The following is a 14,399-nucleotide window of genomic DNA, read 5'->3' as shown; positions in this document are numbered from 1 at the left end:
CCATGAGGAGCGGCAGGTATTACCTGTTCCCGGACTGCTCCGACTTGCCCTGCACGGCTCGGGCCATCCCCAGCAGCTCCCCCAGGCCCCCCCAGGTGAATTTGGGGCTGGCAACACCAGGGTGCCAGCTGCTGCTTCTGCCAGCAGTGGTTTTACCACCCCGGGCAGCAGGGACCATCTGTGGTTTATCTCCAATCTCCCAAAATAAATACAGGAGAACCTTCCTGGTGGGAGAAGACGGTGACGCCGCATGGAATCAAGGGGTGACCAGGCTCCCACAGCACCGCCGTGTCCCCCGGATTTGCCCCCTGGGATTCCCCGTCACAACACATCAAATTTGCCTGACTGATGCTCCACCTCTGGGGACGCCCCGGGTGGCCCTGGCCCACGGAGGTGGCTTCAATCCACCACGCTACACCGTGATCGCAGCTCCACCGGCTTCTCCTGAATTTCGGTTTCCCAGAAGGAAAAGTTTCCCAACGGTTTTATGTGCTCCTGGTGGACCTGGCGCCCTGCCCAGGTCCAGCATTGCCCCAAATCCCAAGTGCTCCCACCCAGCGGGATGGGTGGCCACCCACCATCTCCCCGCTCCAACGTTCCCCGCGCCAGTGGGTGTCCCCGTTTGCTTTAGAGACCCCAGGAGGGGCAGGATCTGACCCTGCAGGGACGGTCAACACCAGCAGCTAAACAGGCTCAAAAAGGGCTGCAGGGAGGATATATCTGGTCACTATTAAACACCTCAGGGAAAGGGCGGCTCTGCGGTTTGCTAGTGCCTATTGGGTGGGTTTTGGGAGCTGCTGGGGGGGCGCAGCCCCATCCCATCGCTCGGTGTCAGACAGAGCAGCCCCCGTCGTGCAAAGGTGCCCGGAGCATCTTTCATCCCAGCACCGAGCCCTTAGCATGAGCAGGGCCTGGAGGTTTGTCCACAGAGGGGGTGAACCTCATGGCTCCCCCTGTCCCCAAGGGCCACCCGTGACGTTGTGACAAGCGATTACACCGACACGGCATCAAACCCCGTCTGTCAGCCCCCAGCAATAATCCCCCGGGGACAAAAGACCCCGAGGGCAGCTCCTGCCTCCACCAGTAATTCCTCCCCTGCGCCCTAATCCTCATCCCTTCTGTCACAGCGGCCAAATCCAATTAACCGTGCAGCGATGACGATCCGCCTCCCGCGCGGTGGGTGTTCAAACAGACCCAGCAGCCTGTGGGGGGTCCCTTGGGGACGGGTGCTGCGGGGTGGCACCGCTGGCGCTCGAGAGGAGCACCCCAGCCCTTCAGTGGGGTTTATTCCCCAAAAAAAGGGCATTCTGACAGCCAGGAGGTGCGTCCGTGCAAGGTGGAGCCCCACAGCAGGGATGGTATGGGACTCATGGCTTTTGGTCATTTTCCCCGTTGGCTTGGCCATGCCACTGGCTTCCAAACGGCAGCGGTACGATGGCCATCACACCCACATGGGTCCCAATTGCCCTTCGAAACCCAACAGCCATTTGCAGGGACTCACCACAAGTCTCCAGGCTCCATTTCACGCATCTGGATGCAGAGGAAGATGCTCTGGTCCTCATCCAACCCAGCACAGGGGATGGCCATGGGGGGGAATGATGCTCTCCGACCCGGTCGTGCTCCCAAGGCCACTGACGGCTTTTCCCACCACCTAATTTGCCAAAAAAGTAAAAGAAAAGGGTTTATGATGGAAGTACCACAACTATGGGATGGCCCCAATGAGCTCCCATCAGGAACAGGGTGCAGTCAGATAAACAGCCAAAATGTTCGTATTTGCAGCTTTCGTCAGGGCAGCAATGGGGATGAAAGCTGCAAGTTCAGGACACAAAAATGAAGCTTGTGGGATGGAAAGGAGGAGCGGCGCAAGGGGAAACAGGGCACAAATGCAGCACGGCGCTGGGAGGGGGTTTTTGGGGGATGTGCCACCGGGGAGACACTGATTTTCTAGGCACAGACGTGGGGAAAAGGTGCACAAACGATGGTTGGACTCAGGTGGCCACAGAAATGCTGGGCAGTGCCTTAAATGAAGTGGAGAAGCGGTGGAGGCAGTGGCTGACGCCAAGGGGACGGGTTGAGTTGGCCAGGGGACCGCTGAGGGTGACATGTCGGCCGTCGGCCAGTGCTCCAGGACCTGAGCTAATGTTTAGCTTCGGACTTTGCCAAGTTGTCCAAGGGGCAAAAGAGGACGAGGGCAAGAGACCCGTGCGGTGCCTGGGGCCAACGCTCTGCCTCCCGCATGGGCTCCGGCTGGGATGGGTGCCATTGCTGGGTGTAATTTCTAATGACTTGGTCTTGGTTTAGGATATTTGCTGACAAGGCCTTGCTGCGCTCAGCTCAGCTCTTCATAGAACGCTCAGATCTTCCTAACTTATTTACTCCTCTGTGCTGGGCACTGGGGAGGTCAAACCTCAAATCCTGGGGTCACTGTTGGGCCCCTCACGCCAAGAAAGGCCTTGAGGTGCTGGAGCGAGTGGAGAGAAGGGAACGGAGCTGGTGAGGGGCTGGAGCACAAGTGTGATGGGAGCGGCTGAGGGAGCTGGGGGGTTCAGCTGGAGAACAGGAGCTGAGGGGAGACCTTCTGATCTCTGAACTGCCTGAAAGGAGCTTGGAGCCAGGGGGGGTTGGGCTCTGCTCCCCAGGAACAAGTGCCAGGAGCAGAGGAAACGGCCTCAAGTTGCGCCAGGGGAGGTTGAGGTTGCATCTGGGGAACAATTTCTTCCCCAAAGGGCTGTGGGGCATTGGAACAGGCTGCCCAGGGCAGTGCTGGAGTCACCATCCCTGGAGGGTTGGACAGACGGACATGAGGTTCTCAGGACATGGGGCAGTGCCAGGGGTGGGTTAACACTTGGACTTGAACTTGAGGGTCTTTTCCAACCAAAATGAGTCTATGATTCTACTATATTCCCAGCACGCTGGGCTCCAGAGGGGTGTTCACAGGGGCTGCACTAAGAGGACGTGATGGAGAGGATGAGGAGCCCAAAAGCATCCTCAGCGCTGGCACGGAGCTGAGCGTGTCCCGCTAGCCTGGATAACCCGCCCTGGGAGGCTCCTCGTCCCTATTTAAACCCCCCTCTCCTGGGATGTTATTAAGGACGTGCCTATTAAATGGCTCCATGTCACTTCAGTGTGGTTCGCCCCTGTCACCTCCTCCCCAGCATCTCTGGTTTCACCACATCCATGTGCTTCCTCTCCATCTGCATCACCTTTACTCTGCAACATCCCAGACTTCTACATTTTGAGTTTTGCTTTGCCGGGCAGTTTTGCACAATAACATTTTCCAATCCCAGATTATTCTAATGACACCGCCAAAGAGCTAAAAATAGGAGAAAGGCATTTTCTGCTTCTCCCCCAGCAGGCGCTGCCGGGAGCGTGGGGACGGCGCCGGGAGCCGCCGAGGTGTTTGCGGAGAGCGTTTGGAGAGGATCACACCTCCCCTTTCCTTTCCCAGCCCTGGAGCTTTAAATATCTGGCCCAAATCCACACGAGCCTGGGGGTGTTTAACTCCTTCTTTGCATTCAAATCAAAAGGAAATTGAGCACTTAAATCAGGGCTGCTGAGGAAACAGGGTGGTGGGTGTGAAACCACCTTGGAGCTTCTGCGTGTCCTGGGGCGGGAAGGACCAAATCATAGAATCACAGGGTGGTTTGGGGTGAAGGGACCTTAAAGATCACTTAGATCCCACCCCTGCCATGAGCAGGGACATCTTCACCAGCTCAGGTTGCTCAGAGCCCCGTCCAGCCTGGCCTGGGATGTCTCCAGGGATGGTTCAGCCACCACCTCTCTGGCCAACCTGGGCCAGGCTCTCACCACCCTCAGGGCCAACAATTTCTTCATCGTGTCTGACGTGAATCTCCCTCCCTTAGTTTTAAACCATCACCCCTTGTCCCATCGCAACAGGCCCTGCTAAAAGGTCTGCCCCATCTTTCTTGGGGCACTTTCCTCCTGGGGAGGTGACGGCCGCCCTGCCACACACCAGCACTGCACTGGACAGGAGCAGCTCGGCCCAGCCACGAGATGCATGAGTCAGAGGTTTTGGGCACAATGGGAAGTGCGGGCTCAGCGGGACGGGGACGCGCTGGGACAGGGACACAGCGAGACGGGGCTGCGAGGCTGCTGGGCGCTCCAGCTGAACCTCCTCTCACAGAAGCAGCAGGAAGCCAAGTGGCTTTTGCCCAGCCGAGAGAGGAAGGAAACGGGCGAACTCAGGGCGGTGCGTGCGGAGAGGGACGTGCCACACGTCCTGCTGTCCTGCCAGCACGGGCCGCTGGTCCTTCCCAGCAGGAGACCAGCGACCGCATCCCAGATCCGCAAGAGCCGTCTCCAGCCCGGCTGCTTCCCCACGGCATCCCCACCTCCCTCCCGCCCACTGCCGCCTTCTCCCTCTTTAGAAAAGGAAAAAGCAAAGCAAATCCAGGAGTGCAAGAGGAATAAAAACATAACCAAGCCAAAGCAGGAGCCCTGCATCGCCACCCACCCGAGTCACCCCGACGAACTCTCTGTTGCCCTCATAGCCCATGTGGGAGCTCGCGAGGGCAGAAGTAATTGGCACGGGCTAATTACAGGTATGAAGATGGGGGTGCTGCTCGCAGCATCAGACACACAGGCCCCACAGCACGTGGCGATGGGAGAAACCTCCAGCATCAGCCGCCCATCCCAAGGGGCAGCGCGAAGCATCCTCCAGAAACGGCCCCAAAGGCCAAAAAACATTTACCAGAATTGCAGCTGCTGCTTTCTCTGCTCATCGGCGTCTTCCTTCCCTTTCCCACGGGACAGTGGCTGTGAGGAGAAGTGGATGTTGGGAAGAGGCAGCACGGACCATCTGCGCCGTCACCCTGCGAGGTCCGGGGTGACCCGAGGGCTGGGAGCACCCGAACACTCGTCCTCACGCTGTGGGTCCCCACCAGCGCAGGAACAGGCGCTCGCTGGCCTCTTTGTTGCAAAAAACCTCACTGGTTGCTCAGCAGCAGAAAATAAACTCGCTTTTCTGTTTCAGGATGTGAAAGGAGATAACTGCTGGACCACGAGACGGAGCAACCAGGGCGGGGGGCAGCGAGTCCTCGGCACATTGAACCAACAGCATTTCGGGAGGTGAAGGGCGGCGAAGGCTGCGATCCCTCTCCCTGCATCCCACACACCATGAAAGTGTGTGACACCGATGGAACCCTCCCCTGCCACCCGCTCGCGGGACTGTCCCTGCAGCGCACACCAGGACAACAACCCACATGGGCACCACTCACCAAGGAGCAGCAGCAGTTTCTAAGGGGAAAATCCATTTGTCAAGGATTACACGCCACAGAAAATGATTCTAGAGCTGCGGAGGACACACCTTCCCAAGCGAAGCCACCAGTGCCATGGGACACATGGGCGCAGGTCCTGGCCCCACACAATCCATGGGGACTCTGCAGCAGCGACAGGGGACGCGCGGGAATTGTCACCCCATGTCCCATCCTCTTCCTAGCAAAGAAAAAAAGAATAAACCCAGAGCATTGAGGACAAGTCTCTCGAGGTCCCGCAGGTTTCTGAGCCATGTCGTGACTCGTATCGCGACAAGAAGCGATCAGCCATTTCTGCGGCTGGTGCTGGGCGGGCAGCAAACGCTGTGCTCCATCGCCGACTGCACCCAAGCGCCCTTGCTGTTGTTCTAAATGGAAGCGAAAAGCTGCACCAGCTGTCATGGCAAAGAGTCAGCAGCCCCGCAAAGCCCCATTGGGACACAGGACGGTTGCACAGCCATCGGTGTCACTGAGACGCAGGTGTCACCAGAGGGACCGGGCAGGAACAAGCCACCCAGCACGGCTGCGGTGTGACCCGAGCGTGAAATCACCCGTGACCTCCGCGCCTGCAAACCCACAGCGTCAGCCGTGGCTCGAGCTGCTGCTCAAACTGTCCCAGGAAATTGTCCATTATTTAAGTGCCAAACTCCCCGGTCTCCCAAACATCTCCAGCTGTGACTGGTGACTCCAAACCGGCACAGGGACGTTTGCTGCTCTCTCCTACAAGGGTGTCAATCAGATTTTGGCCACATGATGTGTGTGATGCTCTCCCCGAGGGGACAGAGCTGGGACAAAAAGCCAACGGGGGCAAAGGGGACAGGTGACAGAGTGGTTCTGCTTCCAACCGGCCTCACTAGTGTCTTCCTCACACTCCATTTTCCGTTAAGGCCCCACATTAAGAGCAGTAATCCCAGCAGCCACCTGCCCTATAACCACCCTCTCCCCAGCCACCATGCAGAGATCCTGACACCCTTTCCAAAAGCCCTTTTTTCCCCCAAAAAGCAGCCATTTCACCCGGTGGCTCCGGGGATGAGGTGCAGAGAGGCAGCAGCCGCCCACACGTGGCCGTCCTGGTTCTCAGTGGTTTCCTCTTTCCGAGTGGCAGCAGAAGCGGTTGGGTTTGACATCCCCCTTGCAGCGGGCGCAGGCGGTGACGAGATGGCGCAGGGGGGTGACAGGATGCGGCTGTGCCCCCGCCAAGGTCCCTGTCACCCGGTGACGTTGACAACTTGAGCACCACACGTTTGAGGTCAAGGGCAGTTGGCAGCTGCGCACGGGGAGAAGCACAACAACTTCCTCCCTTTTTTCTTCCGAGATCCGAAATCGCACACCCCGTAGATAAAATACAATGACTCTGTTGGCACGAAACCCCTGAGAAACGTTGCTCCCCGCTCCTGGGGTCTGCGGGCAGTGAGGAGGTTGCACCCGCAGCGAGATGCTCCAGAAAACAGCGCCGCTCTCGCTCCACGCTCCCTTTGGACACTCCTCTGAACAAGGCTCCGGCAGGGAAGCCGTGCTGGTGGAAACACACCAGTAAATACCTTCCTGCAGGCCACCGGCTAATTAAGGAGCTCTTTTCATTAACAAGTGAACAAATGATGTGTGCGGTTACGACAAATTACATTCTCGCTTTGCCGCGTGATCACTCATCAGTGCTGTTGTGCTTCGCAAGCCAGGGCAGCGTCTTATGGAGTGTGGAGTTTGCGAGGAACGTTCTTACCGGAGACAAAGGAGCCCCAGCTCAGGGTAGCCCCTGCAAACAGGCTCCCCCAACCCCAACACCGAGGTTTTGAGAAAACCCAGCAGATTTAGCTTAAATATTGAGGTTTCTGAAGCAGGGAGCACTCGTGCTGCACACAGCGTGAATGAGACGCTCAGGGAAGCAGCCGCTGTCATCGGGTTGTGCAGCAGCTCTGTCGCAGCAAAGCCAATGTCACAGCGGAGCCACCGTCACCACAGCCGCTTCCACTACACAGCAGAAGCGAGAATTCCTTTCAAACCAAACCTCAAAGCCACCACTGTGCAGTAACGGTGAGGAATAGCAACACCTACAACAAACCTGTGCACCAGAATTGTTCAGTGTCGAAATCTAACGCTGCAGATCCTTATACCAGCAAAGCACAGGTGGAACTAAAAGGGAGAACAATTTGGTGCAGGAACATCCCGGATGAGACACCCAGGACCTCTGCACCACCAAAGGGACACAAACCACAGGCTAAAAACCCAAACCCACCATCCAAGACCCATCTCAAGTGCAAAAGTTTTATTGTCCGGCCACCTGGGGCTGCAGGACAGACCCCGCTCGCAGCTTTCTCCTCACAGAGCCGTCGGTTCTGTGTCCTGGGATCTGCTCCGCGAGCACTCAGGAGTGCAGGGAACCAGAAGAGGCGCCCAGCACCGCTTTGGGGGAAGCTCTGGTTCCTTTTTCTGCCTTGGCCTGCATGCAGCTCATGTCTGTCCCGGTGGAACAGGGGATCTGGTGTAACGAGGCCGCTTCTGGAGCCTCACGCCAAGTCCACGGTCGCAAAGCCGTTTTCTGCAGATGAGTCACAAACCACAGTGCAGACGGTCCCCCTGCGGTGTTATTCAACCCCCTCGCCCTCTTCTCCAGAGCTCTACCGGCTGCCAGAGGACAGATAATGTGGTCAGAGACCTCAGGATGGAAAACTCTGCAAAGAGATTAAAAAAAAATCTTTAAAAAGCGTATCGATTTTTAAGCGGGCCATTTTTGTTTAAGCACCGGGCCCACACGTTGTGTCAGCACAATATGCAAAAGACTTTCTAGACCTAACTGTCTGCTGCAACAATTAACCGAAAAAATGATCTACCCAAGTGTGATGGGTGCTAAGCACCAGCTCCAGAGAGAGGTTCTGTGGAGAGAGCTGTACGGTGGGGGATACAGTAATAAACCAGCAGTGGGCTTATTATTACTGTGGGGCCTCAAAACGGTGTTTCGGGGCCAGTTCAGAGCTTCGCCCCTGGAACGCTCACACTACACCCAACAAACAGCAGCTCTGGGAACTCCCGGCAGCCGGTTGAAGGTTAAACGCACCCACCGTGTGCTTCCTGTGGATGTTCACGATGTGAATGTCCTCGCTGCGATACTCCTCGTCGTGCTTCTCCAGGGGAATTCTTTCCAGCTCAAAGTCCGCCTGGAGCAGCTGGTGATCAGAGGACACGCAGAACTGAACACAATCCAAACGACACCGACCGCCCTTTTCAATTAAGCTCGTTCAGTTAAAAAGCTCCCACAATATATCGCACGAGGACAAGGAGCCTCAGGAGGTTGGAACCACCACCCTCTGACCATGCCACTAAAGGCCTCTACAAACCATTTTTGCCCCCGTGCAGCACACTGACCCTTGTTTTAACCACTACAGACATCTTGCAACATTTAATAAGAATCCAAAAGCTTGCGATAAAACATTTGGCTTCCTCTGATCTCCACGTCGCCGAGCCAAACCACAGCACCTGCTGTGTCTGCCAACCCTCTCGACTGCAGGGGGGAAAACAAAGTAAGGCTAAAAAACCCCAGCATCGACTCCACCGTGTGCTCAGATTAACTTGGCTGAACCCTGGCAAGCTAAGAAGGAAATAAATTACAAGCGCACAGAAACCATCCAGAAACACCCACACCTATTGTGTTTACTGTGGGAGCGGCACCTCCCCAGAGCCGATCTCAATCGCAGGCGCCCTCCTCACAGTCAGGCCCCACAAGAGTGCAGGGCTAATTGTCAAAAGGTGCTTTTATTAACACGTGCTAATCACCCTGGAATTCTCGCCCTTCCCCTTGTTTGTAGCAGTGTTATTATGTACACAAGGGCGGCTTGTACGCTTGTACTGCACTGACCGTCATCCCCACAACCTCAGGAGGGGTTTGGCTGTTACCTGTGTTCCTTGTCTTCACCTGCACGGAAGATACAGCCGGACTATTTAATTATATCATTTATTAACACTCCCTTTGTAGAGAGGGGAAATTTCTGCAAAAGCAGCTACATCACTTAGCAGGGAGTCCTGAACTCTGGTTTGATTTTGACAGATATTGCCTCGCATACCGTGGCCCTTTGGCAATCTGGAAGGTATTGCAAGCCAGAGAGGTTTTTAACAGCCAACGCAAGTCAGGCTGCTTGGATCAAAAGCATCAATCTAGTTAAGATTAGTAAAGCGAGAAAGGTTAGTTTGACCTTTTGAGGGAAGGAAACCCAGAAAAGTCTCCATTGCTAAGTTGGACAATAACTTCAAGAGTCGCCATCCGAATTTTCTGCTCCATCTAAGCATGCTTCTCCTGCTACAAACTCTGCTTCCTGCAGTCAGCCCGGATTTGTACAAGTAGCAACTCCCACTGATGTTCAGCTGATCCAATACAAAGCTGCTTTCCTCGTGTTCAAAAAGCGCGTGTTTCAGACACTCACCTCAAAGTATTTTCTCTCAATTTCAGGGTTCTTTCCCATCGTCCTCTGTTCGTAACAGCACAGGACACACGTATCAGGGCCCGTGAGGTCTTTCAGCGTCTTCAGTAACGGTTCCAACGACTGCCCAAAAGAGGTTAAACTTTATTTCACTCGTACGATACCTTCTAACTACAGAAAGTCTGCACTCAAGAGAGAAGCTTCCAGTTTTGCTTTTCGGGGAGTTATTTTTAGTGCTTTATCTAGGACAAAAGGAACACGGGGCCAAGCTGGGAAGCTGAGGAGAAAGTGAGACTGCACCGGAGTTTCACAGACCGACCAAAACTGAACCAGCACCAAAGCCAAAACCACCCCCCACTGCTGAGCGGGCGTTTCCTTGAGGCACACAAGGACTATCTCTCGATGTGATTCAAAAGCAAGGCGTTTCTCAGCCGTTCTTGGAAAATGGCTCAGATCCAGACCACGATGCACAGGAACAGGACCACGTGCAGGCGCAAGGGGCTACAAAACCACTGACGGGGCACCGGGACACGGCATTTTTTGGGTCATTCCCCCTTTTTTGCAGCTCCCATTAGCTCCATCCTAGAGAGCTGCAGCCCAGGACACGGGGCAGATTCACAGCAGCTGCTTGGCTGGGATGTGATTTCTCCTTTTCCCTTTCCAAGGGAAGCGCGATGAGAACCCAAACAGTGCCCACAGGGCACTATTACATCTCATCCACCGATGCGCTAAGACAGTAACACCGATATCATTCACGTTTTGCTTTACACTCCGTTCCCAACACAAAAAAAGTTCCCCTCAATATTAACTGATTTCTAAAAAAACAGAAGAGTCCTTGGCCGAACCTCAAGTGGCCCCAAATTGGTTTAAAATACCTTTTTCAGTCTGGTTCTGCACATTCCCATAACCCACAGGGACCAAATATTAAACCCTCACCCTTCCCAGGGAAACTTTGGACACGGGTTGTGCAAAGTCTCATTTACCTCCTCATAGTAAATGCAATCAGCCATCAGTATATAATCGGGGGGAGGCTGGAATTCTGTTACATCTTCACCCCTAAAAAGAAGGAAACAAAAGATGAAAAGCTTCAGTAATAATAAAACAAGGAGGACCGAGCACAAAGTTTGCTATGTCCCAATACCGAGCTCCACTTTCAAAGCGGCGTTTTCAAGTGTGTTTGGTGATTTAACGAAGCGAGAAGGGTTGAAGAGGAGCAGTAAAGGATCATACAAACCATTTCAGTACCTTGGCTCGGACTGACCCTGTCACCAGATGTTTGTTGTTTTCTATATTCACCCTCAGCAGCTCCTGCAGCTCCTCCAGGTCCGTGACCGTCACGTTTGCCCTGGAACACACACGGCGGGGGAGTTACAGCCCAAGCCGGCCCCCACAAAACACACATTTATAAGGTTTCACGTGGAGAATATAATAAAGAAGGATGAGAGGTGTGGAAAGGCGGAGCGGCCGCGCTCACCCCAGCGTGGCCGCCATGATGCCCACGGCGCCGGTGCCGGCGCCCAGTTCCAGGACATGGCGGCGGGCGAGGGGGCAGCTGCCGGTCTCCAGGAACTTGGCGAGCACCAGCGCCGCGTCCCACACCACGCAGCCCACGCCGCCCCTCGCCCGCTGCTCCAGGCGCAGGGCCGGCCCGGCCCGCCGCTCCAGCTCCCGCACGAAGCCCGCCATGGCCGCACGGAGCCGGCGCGGCGCCTCCTCCGGGGCGGACCCGCTCGGGGAAATGGCGGCGCCGGCACTGAGGAGATCGGGGCTCCCGCCGCCCCCGCCCCTCAGCCCCTGGATGGCGCAAACCCCTCGGGAACGGAGTGAACCGCTCCATAACCCTTCCTCACCAACTCTTTGTCAAGTGTGTAAAAGTACACCCACAGCTACACAGAAAAACAGAGTTTTTAGTGCTTACGGGCAGCACTGGGGATCTTATTTCTGCTCGTTAATATCTCAGGGTGGGTGTCAGAGGATGGTCCAGACTGTTCAGTGGTGCCCAGCGCCAGGGTGAGGGGCAACGGGCACAGACTGAAACACAGGAGGCTCCATCTGAACATGAGCAGAAACTTCTTTGCTGGGAGGTGCCAGAGCCTGGCCCAGGCTGCCCAGAGCGGGTGTGGAGTCTCCTTCTCTGAGACATTCAAACCCGCCTGGACCCGCCTGTGTGATCTGCTCTGGGACCCTGCGTGAGCAGGGGGGTTGGACTGGGGGATCTACAGAGGTCCCTTCAACCCCAACTGCTCTGTGATTCTGTGAAGCTGCAGCTTAACTCGCCAGGTTGTTGCAGGAGGGAACACAGAGTCCCAAAACGCCAGGGGTTGGAAGGGCCCTGGAAAGCTCATCCAGTGCAATCCCCCCATGGAGCAGGAACACCCAGCTGAGGTTCCACAGGAAGGTGTCCAGGCGGGTTTGAATGGCTGCAGAGAAGGAGACTCCACAACCTCCCTGGGCAGCCTGGGCCAGGCTCTGCCACCCTCACCAGGAACAAGTTTCTTCTCCTCTTTCAGTGGAACCTCCTGTGTTCCAGTTTGCACCCATTGCCCCTTGTCCTGTCACTGGTTGTCACCCAGAAGAGCCTGGCTCCATCCTCCTGACACTGCCCCTTTCCATATTGATCCCCAGGAATGAGTCCCCCCTCAGTCTCCTCTTCTCCAGCTCCAGAGCCCCAGCTCCCTCAGCCTTTCCCCACACTGGTGCTCCACTCACCAGCCATTGCTCGGGGGGGCGTTGCAGCCTCGTGTGCCCCCGCAAAGTCTCATTTCCATCTCCAAACCACCACATGCAGGAGCTCACCTGGCAACCAAGTCAGACCTTCCAGGCTTAGCCCATTGGACTAAAGAAGACATTAAACACCAGCCAGAGGAATGACAGCTGTGAAGGAATTTTTCTGCATGTGAACTGGCTGGAATTAACCCACAGTGATTAAAAATCTACTTAACGAGTTATCCAGTGGAGCCTGTAAACCCTGCGGACACACGGTCCCACCTGAAGCCGCAAGACTGCTGGAAATAATGGGTGTTGTAGGCCCTCTTCCAATATAAACTTACAAAAAGGTTTTTAAAAAGCAGCTGAATATGCACCAACATTTTCAAGTACATTTTTAAGTTGAGTTTTTCCTTGGACATGGGGAATTCAGTTTTTATTACTTACTTTCCTAGAATTTCTTACTGATTCCCCCCTCCTTTCCCAAGGAGTTACTGCGTTTGGTAGGGGTTCCAAATGATATATTCAGAGTTGCGGCGTATTTCTGAAAACTGGAGTAAAACTGGGAAAAAGAAAAGAAGTAAAAGATATTTCTTTTGGTCTCTTCTTGGTTTTGACCACACAACACCCAAATAAGTTATTCTGGCTTCAGGGTGGGGGGAAACGCTAAAACTCAATAACTCACCACTGGAAACAACTGGGAATACGTTTCTTTTCCTGTTCTTTTGCCTTTGTATGCAGTTCATCTGCACTTTTCGGAGGGAACTGCCTTTTCCCACCCAGCAATTTCACATTTCCCCCCCTCCAGCTCGTTATCATCTATCCCTCTAATTACGAAATAACCGTGGTGTTAATTTACCGCTCTCTTGGCGTCCCCTCGAACGGCGCTGCGGGGAATCCACTGCCCCCGACCGCTTCCAAACCAAGCCCAACCTGCAGAAAACCCACAGGATCTCCTTCCACGTCCAGTCCTGAGCACAAGCTTCACATGATCTGGTCAGGGCTTTGCCGAGTCAGGACTAACATAGAAAGCTGCAATATATTTTAATAAGGATATTGAAAATGCTGCTGCTCTAAGCACTGGCACAGGAAGGTATAAAGCTGACGTCTGTACAGGGTGTTTCAAAAAGATGGACCCGATGTGAAATGCTTTGAAATTGGGTCCATCTTTTTGAAACGCCCTGTATATTGCAACATTTCGGAGAGTTCCCCCGCCCGCAACGAGACGCAAAATGTCAAATCTGGAAAAGTATTACTCATCTTTCAGCAATAGCTGCTGGTGAGGACTTTGAAACAGTGAATACAGGGAACTACATGAAATAATTCACTTGTTCGGCTTTTTGCAGCTCACTGGAAGGGTGAAAGCCGACAGCTGGTCTGCTCTGTGCAGAGCAGCCGGGAGTAAATACTTCACTGAGCACAATTTCTCCACCAGACACCAGCAGAAACGCTCTTCCCAAACTTACAGAAGAGTTACGAGCTGTGTTTTTACTGCAGAGGCAAAACCCCATAATCAGGGCACCATCCGCTTACTGCTCTTCCAGTTCATCCGGCTCGAATTTGGGACTTCTTGGATGTTATTTGTGCAAAACGAAGCGACTCTCCTTTATGGATTTGTTCTTCCCCTTGCACGAACGGCCTCGGCGTCCTGTCCCTGTCTTCTTTCTCAGGGACGGAGCACGAAGGGGACAGGCAGTAGAAGATGGTCCAAGAGAGAGATGGCAAGACGAAGGAAAATGAGCCCCCGTGCCCGGGGTTACCACCGCTCCTTTCCAGAGGGAACACAATGCAGGCAAGGCTGGTGCAAAGCTGGGGTGTCACTCGTGAGCCGGAGCTGCTGCAAATCCCCCCCCAAATCTCCATCTCCAGAGGCTGAGGGGTTGGCAGGCGGAGGGAAAGGTTCAACTCCCGCAGAGCTGTCAGGAAAACTGAGGCACTTTGGATTGCCAAACAGCTCCTAAAATGCAATTCCCGAGCTCGCCCTTCCAAGGAACACGCACTGCTCAAGCTC

At 54.7% G+C, this 14,399-nt stretch overlaps 1 protein-coding gene across 1 annotated transcript; it reads right to left on the bottom strand.

Annotated features, from left to right (window-relative positions):
* Positions 1-7,521: 7,521 nt before the first annotated feature.
* VCPKMT (valosin containing protein lysine methyltransferase) lies at positions 7,522-11,400 on the bottom strand. Its single transcript, XM_065839369.2, has 6 exons — positions 11,157-11,400; positions 10,917-11,027; positions 10,666-10,738; positions 9,686-9,805; positions 8,330-8,434; positions 7,522-7,942 (listed from the first exon to the last, which is right to left on the bottom strand). The coding sequence occupies exons 1-6, from the start codon at positions 11,366-11,368 to the stop codon at positions 7,928-7,930; spliced, it is 636 nt and encodes a 211-aa protein (XP_065695441.1). The 5' UTR covers positions 11,369-11,400; the 3' UTR covers positions 7,522-7,927.
* Between the last annotated feature and the right edge of the window lie 2,999 nt (positions 11,401-14,399).

The sequence above is a fragment of the Patagioenas fasciata genome, chromosome 5, assembly GCF_037038585.1.
Source record: "Patagioenas fasciata isolate bPatFas1 chromosome 5, bPatFas1.hap1, whole genome shotgun sequence".
NCBI lineage: Eukaryota > Metazoa > Chordata > Aves > Columbiformes > Columbidae > Patagioenas > Patagioenas fasciata.
The sequence above is the reverse complement of the archived record's forward strand: the minus strand, read 5'-3'. Positions and strand labels throughout refer to the sequence as shown.

What these genes read in the sequence shown, in the direction of transcription:
- VCPKMT (XM_065839369.2), bottom strand. Translation starts at nt 11,368, where the DNA reads ATGGCGGGCTTCGTGCGGGAGCTGGAGCGGCGGGCCGGGCCGGCCCTG. An exon ending in CGAGCCAAGGTACTGAAATG is followed by an intron (nt 10,739 to 10,916) that starts GTTTGTATGATC and finishes CCTTCTTTTTAG; the next exon opens with GGGTGAAGATGTAACAGAAT. An exon ending in TTGAGAGAAAATACTTTGAG is followed by an intron (nt 8,435 to 9,685) that starts GTGAGTGTCTGA and finishes TCTGATCACCAG; the next exon opens with CTGCTCCAGGCGGACTTTGA.